The sequence below is a fragment of the Primulina tabacum genome, chromosome 7 (genome assembly GCF_025594145.1).
Source record: "Primulina tabacum isolate GXHZ01 chromosome 7, ASM2559414v2, whole genome shotgun sequence".
Classification (NCBI taxonomy): Eukaryota; Viridiplantae; Streptophyta; class Magnoliopsida; order Lamiales; family Gesneriaceae; genus Primulina; species Primulina tabacum.
The window spans coordinates 29,945,210-29,962,098 of record NC_134556.1 but is presented as its reverse complement, the minus strand read 5'-3'; the positions used below and the strand labels follow the sequence as shown (position 1 = coordinate 29,962,098).

General features: G+C 32.8%; 1 protein-coding gene across 1 annotated transcript; it reads right to left on the bottom strand.

The window, feature by feature from the left end:
- Positions 1–6,750: 6,750 nt before the first annotated feature.
- Positions 6,751–10,851, bottom strand: LOC142550849 (putative pectinesterase 29). The gene is made up of 5 exons (XM_075659898.1): positions 10,492–10,851; positions 10,196–10,355; positions 9,895–10,110; positions 7,820–8,064; positions 6,751–7,128 (listed from the first exon to the last, which is right to left on the bottom strand). Exons 1-5 carry the CDS (start codon positions 10,731–10,733, stop codon positions 6,945–6,947), a joined length of 1,047 nt encoding a protein of 348 aa, XP_075516013.1. The 5' UTR covers positions 10,734–10,851; the 3' UTR covers positions 6,751–6,944.
- Positions 10,852–16,889: the final 6,038 nt, after the last annotated feature.

Sequence of the window (16,889 nt, the reverse complement as noted above, 5' to 3'; positions counted from 1 at the left end):
ACTTGCGTAGAACATCATCTCAACAGAAAATTTATGACATGCTATTTCATTACAGGGCTCTATGGAGCAAACATTTCACTTATGATTTTCAGTCAGTTATGCACGTATTATAATTGCTCATGATAAGTTATTTTCACGTTATGCCTCATGACATGATATTTTTATCCCATGCAATTTTACTATATTATTTACTCGTTATTTACGATATATGCATGCTGAGTCTTTAAACTCACTAGACTTGATTGTTGTAGGTACTGATGAGGTCGGGACCGAGGGCGGGGACCAGTGAGCGAGCTTGGGTCGGCAGTAGTGGAACTCGAGGACCTCATTTACAGCATTTGCCATTTTTATGCTCAAACATTTTTATCAGTTGTTGGATTACTTTAACTTGTTATTTTGTGAGCAATAATTTCTTCTGCTGCTATTTTGAACATTAAACTTGAATTATCAGTTTATTTCATGAATGAGACATTTTAATTATTTTAAAAAGAAAATTTTAAATTTTTCCGCAAATTTTCAACACGAATTTTCGGGTCATTATATTAAAGCAGAGCATCAAAGACCAGCGGTAAAACTTAAGCCACTTCCTATTCTCGAGTGGACATGGGAAAACATCACTATGGACTTTGTTGTAGGATTACCAAAGACTATTAAGGGATTCAATGCTATATGGCTGATAGTTGATCGTCTTACGAAATCAGCGCACTTTCTACCTATCAAGACGACCTTCACCATGATTCAGTATGCAGAGTTATATATTCGAGAGATAGTTCGTCTGCATGGGATTCATGTATCTATTGTTTATGACAGAGATCCGAGATTCACATCATCTTTTTGGAAGAGTCTGCATGCAGCAATGGGGACTAAGTTATTATTCAGTACAACATTCCATCCTCAAACCGATAGTCAGTCCGAAAGAGTTATACAAATTTTGTAAGATCTACTGCGAGCATGTGTTATTGATTTCCAAGGCAGTTGGGAACCAAAATTACCTATAGTGGAGTTCACCTACAATAATAGCTACCAATCATCAATCGAAATGGCTCCTTTTGAGGCACTTTATGAAAAAAAAAATGTAGATCTCCTATTCATTGGGACGAGGTTGGGGAAAGAAGAGAAATTGGTCCGGATGTGATTGAAGAGACTACCAAGCTTGTAGCCAAAATCCGTGAGAGAATGAGAACTGCACAAAGTCGGCAGAAAAGTTATGCAGACAAGAGACGAAGGGACTTAGAGTTTGTAATGGGCGACCATGTATTTGTGAAAATAGCACCTATGAAAGATGTTATGCGCTTTGGCAAGAAAGGCAAGCTTAGTCCGAGATTTATTGATCCATTTGAGATATTGGAGAGGATTGGGACACTAGCTTATAGAGTGGCGTTGCCACCAATGCTTTCTGGAGTTCACAATGTGTTCCATATTTCGATGCTGCGGAAGTACATGTCGAATCCATCACATGTACTAAATTATGAACCACTTCAATTAACTCCAAATATGACTTATGAGGAAAGACATGTCCAAATCTTGGCAAGACAAGAAAGGAGACTGCGAAACAAAGTCATTCCAATGGTCAAGGTCAAGTGGCTGAATCACTCGGAAGAAGAAGCTACTTGGGAAACCGAGAGGGACTTGAAGAGTCGCTATCCAGAATTATTCGGTAAGTTCTAATTTCGAGGACGAAATTTTATTTAAGGGGGGGAGGAATTGTAAGGTCTAAAAAATTAAGACGACGTAACTCAACTGCATGCAAATATATGAAATATGAAAAATAAGTAATTAATTGATTTAATTGCTTAATTGATTATGTGACATGCATGATTATATGTTAAGTAGGATTTAATTATCATTATGCATAAAACTGTATTTTTAAGGATGATTCGAGTTACAATCGAGGAACGGAGATCGAGGGCTGAAAAACGTAAATTGTTTTTATTTAATAATTATTTTTAATTGTTTAAAATATGATTGATGGTTTTCATATTTTTGAAAATAAGGAGTTTTGAGGTAATTTTATACGCCGAGACGTAAATTTTATTGGTGTTGGTTTTTCAACAAAAAATACGAACTTTTGGGCAACCCGATCAATAAATTCACAAGCTTATTTTAACAAAACTAATTTTATATTTTAATTAAACTTTAATCAAGCACTAGTGGGCATAATTTGAGGGCTTAATGGGCTTAAGCTTAATTAAGAAATTTAATGGTATATAATATGTAAAACACCCCAAACTCTACACAAAAAAGACATGCCTCAATTTTCAGAATTTTGGCACACCAAAACACTCCATAAACACACGGCTCACACACAACAAATTGAAGAGGAAAAATTCGAACAAGCTCAAGGAATTCAAGCCAAGGTTCTTGCCCCGTTCTTCGCAATCGTCAACAGTTTTTCGTGCGTTAAATACGCAAAGGCACGCATGTTTCTTTCCTTCAAAACATCATCACACCATAATATGTTTTTTTTTATGCATGAAAAATATGGGAAACAAGTGACACTTTTGTGTATTTTCGTTTTTGTATACCACATGAAATTTCAAGCATGGTTTTTTATTCAAAATTCATGTTATTATGTGTTTAAGAGGGCTGCCATTATTAGGACACAATTAAGTATTATTTTCATGAATTTAGAGTCCTCGACCATCACCTAAACACCACACACGATCAGGAAAACAATCGGAAAGCAAGTTGTTGTCATATGAGTATAAGGGTTCGGTTTTTATTCTTGATGGCTCGGCTGGGCTTTGGCTGGGACCAGGGGTTAGCCAGGGCTGTGGGAGAGTCAGGGGTAGAGTCCTAGCCATGCTAGGACTCGAGTTAAGTGGGCTGGGAGGAGTCCTAGCCAACAAGGACTCCTACCCGAGAGATGCAAGTGGGGGCGTGCAAGTTTTGTGGTCTGTGCAGGGTTGTGCGCTAGGCCAAGGGGGCTTGGGCTGGGTTAGGTCAAGCCACATGGGTCCTAAGAGGGTACTTGGAGTGAGGGTTCAAGGGCTGTCTCGGTGGGTTAAGTCCTAGGCGAGTAACTAGAATCCTTGTCAAGGGTGAAGTCTCGACCACTTCATGCAACATCTGGTTAGCTTCGGTTCTGTGGCTATGGGTCAGGTCCGTGAGTTCCTAGGGTCCAAGGGGTGGCCTAAGGGGTTGGTCAAGGTTTGGTTCAACATTGTTCGAGGGTGGCTCGAGAAAATCGAAAGATGGCTTGGGGTGCACTTTCAAGGGTCAAGTTAGGGTTTTTAAAGCTACAATAAATTGAAACACGGCTCACGGGATTCGAGTCATGGTTCACGGGGGATAAAATGATATAAAAAGACTATGTTTTAAATTTAGGAATTTTATATTAAAGTTTGGGATTTTTCGGGATTAAAACGCCTTCAAAACGTCTAATTACGAATTAATTAAAAAGTCTAGTATTTAAGCTAAATAAAATTTTGGGAAATTTAATTTAGGCTTAAATAATTATTTGGGACATGTTAAAGTCAATGAAATCAAGAAAATGTCAAAACGTAAAATTATATGTCCAGGGGTAAAACAGTCATTTCACACCTAGAAATTAGTAAACGTCATGGCAGTGTCCTAAATGCTGTTTTATATGCTAATATGACTATTTTCAATGATTATGGATGTTTATGAATTTTTATATGGCAAATTACGATTTTTAAATGTTTATGATTTTTGTGATTTAATATTAGACATTTAAAAGATATGTTGAATGTTTGGTTTCAAAATAAAACGATATTATGATGCATGTTTTTATTAAGTGATGGAAATACGAAATGTTGAAGGACGTGAAGGGATTGTGACTAATACGATGATATGTTGGAGATATCGTGAGGGTTATGGTCCCAGTGGGAGCCCGACGATCGTATTTCCTTGGATACGGATATGAACACGAATACGATGATATGTTAATACGTAAGGCCAAGGCCCAGTTGACCGGTGAGAGTGTCGCTGGTGTCCTCGCCGTCCAGTACTGTGGTTACATGTAGATGGATCAATCGCCCAACACGTATACGAACACGAAAGTCACAATCAACGATCTGAATTCAACAAAACACAAATATGAACAGGAATATGTATATGTTGAGGATGATATGAACATGTTTATGATAATATGAAAATGATTATGAAAATGTTTAACTTAAAGTTTATGCATTATTATGAAAAAGGTTATTTTAAGTACAAGTAATTTTCACTGTTGCATGTGAACTGTATTACGTATTACTTGTTATCAAGGATATGATGTGTTGAGTCTTTAGACTCACTAGGTGTGATTGATGCATGTGAGTATGATCATAATGTTAAGGGAGGCTTGGATGTCTGATTTGACTGGACTGGAGGTGCACATAACCCGAGGACCAGCGTTTCTATGTTCCGCATTTAAGTTTATGAATTACACTAAAGATTTTACGACTATTTATTTATGTTTTGAGAGATTTTGAGAGGTTTAGTATGGGCTACACTTTTCAACATTTATTGCTTTTTAGGTTTGATAAAACGATTAACGATTTCATGTTTTGACTATTTCCTTTGGATTTTCAATTACTAGTTGGATGTTTTATTTTAAAATGGTGCAAGCCATTTTCAAAGTATTTATATATGTATATGTATTGCCCGAAATCTTGAGAGCTTAAAAAAAATTTTCTATTACTTTTTAAGAAAACGAATAGCAGACGTTTCATATATAAAATGCGCACACACACAATGCAAACACACACAAATTAATACAATAAAATACGTAAAAATAACACATATCACTTAATTATGAATTTGTTTTTTTTTTAAATAAAGAAAATATTTAAATGAAATGAACATGTCAACCAAATACATCTTGGATAGAAATGTGAGCACTTGTTAAACTTACATTACCTTCTCGAATATCAAGTATTTTATTACATTTTATGAGTACCTCATTTACCAAATCAAATATTTTAAAATTGAAATTAGGTATTTTCTCAAGTAAAACTATGTAATGCAAAATGTTTTGCGCGCAAGCTTGTTCTGCATCTGCCTTGCGCGCGCACCTGCGCATGATCTCTCGAGTCCGCGCGCACCTCGGCCTACCTACTGCACAACCGCTCGTGCGGCTGCGCGTGATCTAGCGCAGCCGCGCGCAAGCTTCTGGACACATATTACTTCTCTGTGCGTGCGGGTTCGAGCACTTGGTGAACTTACAATGTTTATTCGAATATCCAATATTTTATTAACTTTTATGAGTATCTCATTTACCAAATCAACTATTTTAAAATTGAAATTAGGTGTTTCGCAAGTAAAACTAAGTACTTCAAAAAGTTCAATGCTTAGTTAGCGAATTTGTTTTTCTTTTAAAAATAAAAAATATTTAAATAAATGTACATGTCATCCAAATGCATGTTGGATGGAAACGCGAGTACTTGATGAACTTATATTGCCTACTATAATATCCAGTATTTTATTAACTTTTATGAGTATCTCATTTACCAAATCAAGTATTTTAAAATTGAAATTAGATATTTCGTAAGTAATAGTAAGTACTTCAAAATGTTTCATGCGTAGTTGCGAATTTATTTTTTTTTAAATAAAGAAAATATTTAAATGAAATGAACATGTTATCCAAATGCATCTTGGATGGAAATACAAGCACTTGGTGAACTTACATTGCCTACTCAAATATCCAGTATTTTATTAAATTTTATGAGTATCTCATTTACTAAATCAAGTATTTTAAAATTGAAATTATGTATTTCGCAAGTAAAACTAAGTACTTCAAAATGTTCTATGCTTAGTTGCGAATTTGTTTTTTTTTAATAAAAAAATATTTAAATGAAATGAACATGTCATCCAAATGCATCTTGGATGGAAATGCGAGCACTTGGTGAATTTACATTGTCTACTCGAATATCCAGTATTTTATTAAATTTTATGAGTATCTCATTTACCAAATCAAGTATTTGAAAATTGAAATTAGATATTTCGCAAGTAAAAGTAAATACTTCAAAATGTTTTATGCTTAGTAGCGAATTTGTTTTTTTTTTTTTTCCAAATGTTCAATGGAAACACCAATAATAACTGAATATTTAGAGAATACACAAAATTTATATTTCAATTTATAATATTAAGTAACAATAAATTTGGGTATCACTTAGGAGAAAATAAGTAATGAAGCTTAAAAGTAAGTATTTTTTGCAAAACATTCTTGAAAAAATTTGCAATGGAATGTTTGTAACGATAACAAGCCACAACAAATCACAACATATATGAAACTATAAGTGAACAAAACAGTTTAATGATTAAGAAATAGTCATTTCATAATACGTCTACAAATTGCATTTACAAACACAAAATCCGATGTTTTGTTCAACGACATAAAGTTTTCCAATCTCACTCAAGCAATTGAGTTTGATAGCAACACAAAATTCTTCTTCATTACAAACCTTAAATACTACCTAATAATCGTAAATTGAACAGATTCAGTGTTGTTTACAAAAAATTTGCCCAACAAAAATTGCTCACATAGAAGAGAACAGGAGTGGAAAGCGGGAAGGAGGAGTAGAAAGAGAAGATGACCAACAAAAATAGGGATTCACACAATTTTTTATTAATTTTAAAAGGGTAAAAAAGTAAAAACACATAAAACATTAGTAAAAAGTAAGTTAGACTTTTGTCAGGTATTAAAACACACAAAAAAACTGATGGAGACTGAATCTTAAATAAATAATGACCATATGTATTTTTCTCCAAATTACCGAAGAATAAACATCCATAATTGTCAAAACAGCATAATAAATATCCAATAGTTGTGTCATAAAAGTTACAAAGGGAAATACAAATTTTTTCCCTAGTTTAATCAAGATCAATTTGTGCATAATGCACAAGAAGAGATGTTCTCAAAAAAGAAAGAAATATAATAGGTTTTCGATCTTTCTTAAATGTCATACTGCATTCTCGAGGCCATTTAATGGTACAACTTACTTAAGCGAAGGTATAAACATTTTAAACTTCCCATCCTTGAACCAACCTTCATCATCAATGAATGATATTGTGGCAAATTTTCTGAACATATCTATGTTCATATTGTTGGCCCATTTCACTCTGCTTGTAGTGTTCGCTCCTAAACCGTGGCAATTATACTCAGCATAGGTCAATTGGTACCTGAAAATATTTCCATATATGCTCAACATTTCATCCAATCGGAAATAAAAATAAAAATAAAAATTTTTAAAGATTTTTTTGTTAGATTTTTCTCAACAAAATTATGTTTCTATATATTTATAAACATGATAAACAATATGTGGAAACAGATCGAGTGCTATCTCTAGCTATCAAATATTTGTAAGTATTTTTTTTCCTCCGATTGAAGCATTCTAAGCACTAAACTATCACCATAGATGATATATTTTTTTCTTATATTATATAGTGTGTGCTTAGGGATCTCAATCACTTCTATTTATAGACATTCTCATATCATCAATGAGTTGATTGAGAGCTTCGATAGTCAAAAGAAGAGGCACATACATGTCTCAATTTTCAAAAGTTGGTGTGGCGTATGTATCGCTTGTAAAAAATGCAGGCTTATAGCCGTTACCCATTTCTTACATGTTTATTCCTCTTTTGATATGAGCAATTTTTTCTTACATTTTCAAGTTTCTCGAGAACAAAAAACTTCGTGATCCCTCTTCCTTTAGTTTTTAACAATGAATTAACAACGTAAATTAAGAACATATAACTTTGCAAAACGATTTCGACAACAAACAATAGAGACATTGAAAAGTGACCAACCATTTTCTATGCTACACACCTCAATACTATATGTATATAAGTAGAGAAATTAGTTAAATCTTACTCGTGGCCGACGGACAACCAAGCATCCCATCCTTCGGGGACGATGATCTGAGACATAGAAGTGTTGTAAAAAAGAACCCTAGCAAACCCTCTCCACGGTCTCCCTAAATATGTCTTTCCATGGCCGATTATGTTGCAATCTTTGAAAACGAACCCATTCGACTCTGTTGGGCTAGATCTTCCTTGAGCTGTGATGTAGCCAGGTGCTCCATTTAGAGCTCCTGCTGTTACTGATATAGTACATCTCTACACAAACATCAAGTTTTTAAAAAATGAGGGAATTTTTGGATTCTAAACAATTGTAATACAACGATAAATATAGTAATTTCTCGTCAAATTGGTGAAAAAAAGTATAGATATGATATAAAATTAGCCATGTCAAAAAAGGCTGCCGGGACAGGCCAGCCCGCTACCTGCCGCAACCCGCATAATGGCGGGCCGGGACGGGGCGGGCCAGCCGCAATTTTGACGGGCATCTAAATGGCCAACCCAGCCCAACCCACTTTGGGTCGCGGGTTAGGCGGGACGACCCGCTTATTTTTTTGATCACAGTAAATATAGAAGAAATATATATTTCAGTCAAATAGTTTAATAAAATACTTAAAAACATTGAAATAATAAATTAATAAAGCATGCAACATAATCCATAAAAGATAAAGTGCTTAAAATAAACATAAAGAAATTAAACAAATACTATAAAATCAATTCTCATTTAATTTCATCCAATCTTGATCATTTACATTAGCACAGAGATTTTAATTTTACCAGATTGAATGATAGAGACGAGACGCATTAGAAAAATGAGGAAGAAATAAGATAACAATATTATAAGAAATAGGAAAAAAAAGATTTGATTAAGTTACCTTGTGTAGTCGCCTAGTACTTTGCCCATGATTGTGTTTTTCATGTTCTTTATTATATTTTGCTTGGATTGGATATTTTTATTTTTGTTATATCAACAATTTACCATATTTCAGTAAACGTAACAAATAGTCAAAATCATTATGACCATTATAACGTCATAGGGGAGCCTGACAGATACACATTCAAGTTTTCGGTATTTAATTTTCGTAATAATTTAAATTTTTTTAGAATTAATAATTTGAAGATTTTGTTCATAAGGTCCCATACATACGCCTTTAATTTCGTAAATTTGTACAAGCATAAAAAAAGGAAAGAAATCAATTTATCTTGGAAAATATAATAATAAAAAAAGCACATTTCATGAAGGGAAATCAAATTGGAAAAAAAAAAAGGAAAACATGGAAACAAAAAACACAGTAATTACACTTTTCCATATATATATTTTAACATTAACAATGTTTTTAGGAAAATGAAATTGGATAAAATTTGATGGATTTGGAATTGTAAATACCATTTTAGTGTTTGGTAAGATGAGATGTCAAAATGAGATTGATAATTGATTGTATTTCCTTTAAAAAAATTTGGTAGGATTTCATGGGATTTTATGAGATTTCATGGGATTTTAGTTTTAAAAACAATAAAATTATTTTTATTATTAAATTTAAATAAATTACTTATAAATTTTAAGTTTTTTTAATTTTTTTTACAAAATATCATTTATTCAAAATCTATATTATCAATTCACACTAATAAATATATAAATATATATATATATACATATATCAGAAAATCAAATATTTTTTATATTTAAAATTTAACAAATCATTTTTTCTCTTAAAAAAAACTTCTTTCTTTTTAATACTAAAAACTCAATTTATCAAAATTTTATATATATATATATATATATAAATAATTTTTTGTTTTAGGTGAAAAAATATAAGTATTTATAGAAATATTATTAATAAAAATTAACTAATACATATATTTTTAATATAAGAAAGAAATATTATTTTTTCAATTTTAAAATAAATTACAATTGAGATCTTAGGAATCCAAATCCCATTTTTCATACATCGTCTCATATCTAAAATCTTTTTTTTTTATTGGTAAATGAAACTTATTTTATCCGTAAAATGATAAATTTTGTAAGCAAAAGATGAATTTTAAACCCTACGGACGTAAATGGTCATTTTTACCCTTTTCCTTTGGTACCTCATAAAGTGATTGGCCAGACCCAAAGATGAAATCAACAGCCCCTTGAATAGTGCACAATTTGAAGTAATGTCTTCCTTGAACATCCCACAGTGTATCCTGCAACCCCATAAATCCACACCGGTAAAAGACCGATTTGTCCCCCTCTATCGTCGCCGCGACTGCTGCCCTCCTCTGGTTACCCGAACCACCCGTAGGAGGGTAGTTGTGAGAATTCTGAGAAATTTGATAAAATAAAATAAGATGTCTAGTCCCATAAAAAAAAAACAAGTTTTGTATATAACGAACGAGCTTTTCTTACAACAAATGTTATGCTTTTGACAACAATGTTGTCTGCCTGAGAAGTGAACGTAGCACTCGTCGCGATAGAGTCGTAATCGCCCCAAATCACGATAGTTTTTCGCTTCCCTTCACCTTTTAGGTATATGAATGGTTTATCGAAAGGGATATGGACTTTCTCCCTAAATCAAAGAGAATAATAATAATAATAAAAATAAGAATTTTATATACGTCGATAAAAGTGTGGATACTATTCGAATCCGGCATGCAGAATTCAATTCTTGAATTGAAAAACAACACTTAATTTCTGCTCATTACCTATATGTGCCTTGTTTGATGTAAATACAGGTCCAATTCTGGTTGTTCGACGGGACCGAATCGATGGCTGCTTGAATGGTCTTGTGATGGCCTTTCCCGGAGGGATCGACATAAATTGTTGGTAACTCCACACCATTTTTATGGTGATGGAGATGATGATTTCTTTGGAACTTAGAATAACAAATTGGAAGAACTAAGAAAAGGGCAATAAAAACACACAAAATCAATTGAAAACGTGACATTTTTTTTTTTGGAGAAATTTAGCACGAGAAAATAAAGAAGATGGTGTGGGAAGAGGAAGGGGATTGAATAAATAACTCAATTCTCGCCTCTTGCAATGGGGAGGAAATTATGTGCACAAAATCTGAAAACTCCATAAATGTTTAACTGAATTATTAAATGATTTTGGTGAAATTATTTGTTGAAATTCCCATTTATTTCAATTATATTATATGTATAATTGGTGTCGATTTATATTTTTTGGGGATTTGAGGGAAGTCAAAAGGTAAGTGATGGAAATTGTGATGCCAGCGTGATTCTAAGAATCTATTTCATGATTATATTTCATAATAATAAATATTTTTGGTTTTCTTGAAAACCTTTTCTTTCTTTTTTTTTGTACAAATTTTGTACGTGGGAGACGAGAGAACGTGGAGTGTAGAAGTTAAAAGTCAGTTTTCAAGCCATTGATCGATTTAAATTTTGTTGTGTTATATTTTTTGTTTCACAAAAACTCTTATAAATGTCGCACAAGTTAATTTTTGTGATATGAATATCTGACTCGACTCATGAAAAAATATTATTTTTACGTTGAAAATCTTATTATTCACTATAGTTATATAACCGAGTCGATCCGTATCATGTGAGATCTACTTTTTTGGTTTTCACTTTTATTTGTTGTTCATGTTTATGGGATGCATGGATTGTTTCTCAAAACAATAATAATACGAATGCTAATTTTTAGTTATTAGTTAAATATTGTTGTTTATGTACTACTTTTAACGAGTTATGTGTTTTATTTAGTTTTATAAGATTTGTGATTATTTTGTTATATTGTAATTATTATTTGGATCACAATAATACAACTATATTTAATACGTAATTTGTAGAAGATAATGTGTGAATATTTGAATGTACCTTTGTGTGAATATGTGTGAATAATACAACTATATTTAATATTAAAGTGAATGAGATATTATAGTCATGAGTAAATTATATGAAAAATATTACTTAATTAAATGAATAAGATATTTTAGTAAAAAATAATTGGTGCCACAAAGTTGGATCACTAAAGGTCTCAAATTTTATAAATAGTATAGATATAGTAAATACTAGTGCACCGATGCATGTGTTACGTGCTTGTATAATATTTTTATAATTTATTTGGTTTATATTTAAATGAGGATTAAAATGTAATTATAAGAAATACTGAGAGACTACACTGTAATTTTGATATATGAATTAAAAAAATAAATAAATAAATAAAAAATAAGAGTAAAGTAGGAATTTTTCGTACAACTTGAAGTTTAGAAAACAAAAGCTTTATCCGCTAAACTACATATAACTTATATTAAAATTTTAACACTTTATTAGTATATATAATTATTAAAACAGAGCATAACACCAAAAGTTATACTCTAAGAGTCTCTCACTTAATAATATATTATAGAAATATAGATAAAATAAGTATATATTATAAGTGGAAATGAGGATATTAATGTATAATTACAATGGTGTAACCAAGATTGACAATTTTTTTTAGTAAAAACCATCTTACTTTATACGATAGCAAAAGATGACTGAAAGTGTGAATATAAATATTACTCGCGAGTTGTATTTTAACTTTTGTGTGAATTAATATCTGACTTAAATATAATAATTTTATGTTTGAGAATTAAAATGATAATATACATAAACAAATATTAAATGAGTACTGCATACACATATATTTAAATCAATAACATTCAATAATATTTTAAAATAAGTTAAAAACGAACTATTATTTATAAACATAAAAATTTATTATGAAAATAATTAAAAGTAAAATATAAAAAAGAAAATATTATAAATTGTAAAAGAAGAAAATTAGTTTGAAATAAATGAACTAGCTTCAAAAAGGATTAATTTTTTAAATATATCTATACTATATAATCTATAGTATATAATAATGCATAATCGCTTAGAGTAACTATATTTATCATATTAATGTATAGACAAAAATACTCCTTTTTCAATTAATAAAAAATTTATTTTAATAAATTCTAAATATAACTAAATGATTTGTTAAAATAAGCTGTGAATATACTTATATAAAATGTCGAGAAAACCTACTCTGATATAACTTGTTACGATCAAGTTTTGGAAATTAGGGATGATGAATAAATTCTTGTAATTCTTTTCAAAATATTTATGGTTGCGGTGATTCTCAAATTGGACTTAACAGTTGTTAATTGTAAAATTACTTTTCTCAACTGGACAGATGTCGCTTGACCAAATATTTTCAAAGTGCAAAAGGTCCGGTTAGATATGGTGAAGAATATAATCAAGTGATTGGGCTTTTGTCAAAGAAAATCGGAAAGTAAAAGTGCAGAAAAGTAAATAACACAAAAGTTTTTATGGAATTTCGAAAACTTAATCTTATTATGTCTCCACTTCTTCCGCTTAAGAAGGAATGTATTATAAGACTTCGATTTTACAACAATTTGTATAAAGTCACTTCAATTTAGGACTTATCCCTAGCCTAAATTGCAACTTTTAGTACAACTCAAATAAAATACAATAACTGTAAAAATATGTGAATCTAATGATTCAACGGTTCAACAACTCTCGACATCTAACTTTGAAAGAACATTTTGAGAACTCGTGAGAAGCCCTGGTTGATCCTTGATGACCTGTAGTAAATTTGAAAGCGATGGCTAGTGAGCAGTTGAGAATATGTCATGTAAAAATGCTAGAAGATCTTGAAACTAGAGAGCTTGTAGAATGGCCAGGGAGAGTTCAAATGAAAGAAGACACTCTCATTTTATAGTTACTCTTGATTACAAAGTTCAAATCCTTGCAATGTCCGACTTTCTCTTTTGCAAAAGTAACTTTGTCTCTATCCTCACTTGATTCATCGTACAATTCATTAATTGATTTTGGCGCCTTGCCAAATATGGAAAGAAATTGCTCTTAAAAGTTGCAATGAGATAGAAGATATCATCAATTCTATGTCTTATTGGGAGATATTATGATATTTCAATAGCCTTGTTTTATATGCATGATTGGTCAAAATTAACGAGTTGGTTGGTGGGATTGCTTTGAACTTCATGAAGTCCAACTAAAAGAAAAAATACACTGAGTCTTGTAGAGTCTGGTTGAGCTATGGAAAGTCCAGTTTAATATTCAAATAATCCAACTTGAACAATCTAGCTACACTTATCATCTGGTTGAGCACTCATATGATCCAGCTTTGAGAGATATTGTTGTAGAAGAAAATGCGATTATGCTTCTTGAACTCCGCTCGACATCTATAAATACATAAAATGGCGGTTGGATCATATAACAGTTACACACTTTTTATTATCACCAAAATTAAGTAAAATATAATCTAACAATTTCTTTCTTCTTGGTGATGACTAAACTTGTGAGGCCTGGGGCCGAAGAGGGCGGGGAGTGATCGCCGGTGCCATCAGTTGCACGGACAATGAGCGGCTCCTGGCAGGCTTCTAGGTGGAGGGAACATGAATGAACCGACCCACACGGGAATGAGAGGGATTCCGAGACTGTTCAATGTAATGGGCTGTACAGTTGAAGAGGGCTTTAAAGATTTGATTTGTACTACTTATATCACGAAGGTGCATCTTCTTTTCGGTAGCTCATCACATAAGAACTCCAAAGTTAAGCGTGCTTGACTTGGGCAATTTTGGGATGGGTGACCCCCTGGGAAATTTCCCATGGTGCGTGTGAGTGAATACATAAGCACGCTGGAAAGACTCATCTTGATACAGTGAGGACAATCGTCGAATCTGGGACGTTACAAGTGGTATCAGAGCCGACCTATCTTAGTACGGTGTGGTTCGGGGACGAACCAAGCGGAAGCTGGTGGGCATGTGAGGCCTGTGGCCGAAGAGGGCGGGGGGTGATCGCCGGTGCCATCAGTTGCACGGACAATGAGCGGCTCCTGGCTGGCTTCTAGGTGGAGGGAACATGAATGAACCGACCCACACGGGAATGAGAGGGATTCCGAGACTGTTCAATGTAATGGACGACTGTACAGTTGAAGATGACTTAAAAGATTTGATTTGTACTACTCATATCTCGAATGTGCATCTTCTTTTCGGTAGCTCATCACATAAGAACTCCAAAGTTAAGCGTGCTTGATTTGGGGCAATTTTGGGATGGGTGACCTCCTGGGAAGTTTCCCAGTGTGCGTGTGAGTGAGGAAATAAGCACGCTGGAAAGACTCGTCTTGATACAGTGAGGACAGTCGTCGAATTTGGGACGTTACAAAACTAAGCCCCAAGTATAAATCAAATATAATACAAAATATAAACGAGATATGATAAAAATATAATGTGTTTCATTAAGTTAATGTAACGATGTTTTAACAAAGCAAAAGTATTAAAAACCTATTACGTCTACTGAACCTATACTAGTGTTTGAACCGAATGCTTCTTCAACTTCCATTTGCCCTACCACCACCACCTATGCTCTTGTAATGATGCTCTTGAATATTTTTCCTCGTATTTTCCTCAGCCTTTATGTTGTCTTCTTCTTGCTTCTTCATGGAATCCTCCGGCTTCTTCTCTATGTTTCCATTTTTGACATCAACACACTGCACATAATCTACATTTTTTGGAGTTGTTTGTCAAGGGCAGATTGAACATTGTCGATTTGAGCGTCAAGCTTATCTGAGCTTAAATGATTTGAAAAAAAAGAGCCACAAAAGTATTATTATTATTATTACTATTATTATTATTATTATGCATCTTGATAGCTGCAATCTTGTTAAATTATGAAGTCATAGACTCATGAAGAATGGTTACTTCATCCAAAAACTGTTTTTGGAAGTTCTTGTAGCTGTAACGTCCCGAAAATTTAAAGGTTCACGTAAACCACATGCATGCAATTATTAAATTCCCTTGTATTTTAGTTAATTGTTTTAATTACATTAAATTAATTATATTGTGCATATTTGTATGTTTAAAATATATTTTTCTTCATGGTTGCATTAAAATGTATTTTAAAAGGGATATTCGAGTTGCGATCGAGGAACTGGAGATCGAGGGCTGAAAAATAGAAAATATTTTTATTGGTTATATGTTTTTAATTATTTAAAATATGGGTGATGCTTTTTCTTATTTTTGAAAATATGGGGTTTTGAGGTGATTTTATACGCCGGGACGTAAATTTTATCGGGGTTGGTTTTTCAACAAAAATTCAAACGTTTTGGCAACCCGGCTAATAAATTCACAAACTTATTTAAACAAAACTATTATCATATTTTAACTAAATCCTAATTAAACACTAATGGGCCTAATTATATGCTTAATGGACCTAAGCCTAATTAGTGATTAATTAGCTATTATTTAAAGTTAAACCCCACCCCATAATCCCTAGAAACTCACGCTCAGCTCCCCCAATTATACAATCAAAATTCTCCCCTTCCCCACAAACCACACCACACGTTAATTTTCTAGGGAAGCCACTAAAATATTGAGGAAAATTCAGCAAGCCTCTCCGTCGTCGTCCCTCGAATCGCTGCAACGTTTTCGTGCGTATTATACGTAAAGGCACGCCATATTCTCCTTTTACTCATCTTTCACACCATATTATTTGTTTGATACATGATTGCATGCAAAACATGATACAACTTTTATATTTTCGTTTTTATGGTTATACATGCACAAAACTAGTGTTTTCATCTTTTAAAACTCCTCATAATGATGCACAAAGGGCTGCCATGGTAGGGGTACTTGAAGAGATGTTTTTTCACATGTTTAAGGGTCCCTAGGTGTATGTTTAAGGGCTGAAAAAAATAGGGAAGGAATAAAAACGAAAATAGACTCCTTAAGGGAAAGGACTATTCGACTAGGAGTCTTTGAGGGTCACGGCTGCTAGATGCGGTGAGGGAGGATCCACTAGACTTAATTGGGCTGCATAGGAGAGATGGGTAGAGGCTGGACATGGTGGTTAAGGGCTAGAGGTGAAGCTAGCCTAGGTTCGAATCATATTAGGACTAGGACTCTTGTGCAGAAAAATTCAGTAGTTTCCTAGGCTTGTTCAAGGGACTTAATGGGCTGGAATTTGGTTGTATATGGTTTAGTTAGGTGTTATTAAGCTTTGGTCCGAGTTTGGTAAAGTTTGGTTAAGTTTCGAGTCCATACGAGTCAAAACTGTGAAGTACGCCTAAGTTT

Excerpts from the sequence above, each read along its gene's own strand:
- LOC142550849 (XM_075659898.1), bottom strand. The coding sequence starts at position 10,733 with ATGTCACGTTTTCAATTGATTTTGTGTGTTTTTATTGCCCTTTTCTTA. Across the intron at positions 10,111-10,195 it reads TCAAAAGCATAACATTTGTT|AATTCTCACAACTACCCTCC; the intron begins GTAAGAAAAGCT and ends CAAATTTCTCAG. Across the intron at positions 8,065-9,894 it reads CTGGCCAATCACTTTATGAG|AGATGTACTATATCAGTAAC; the intron begins GTACCAAAGGAA and ends ATGTTTGTGTAG.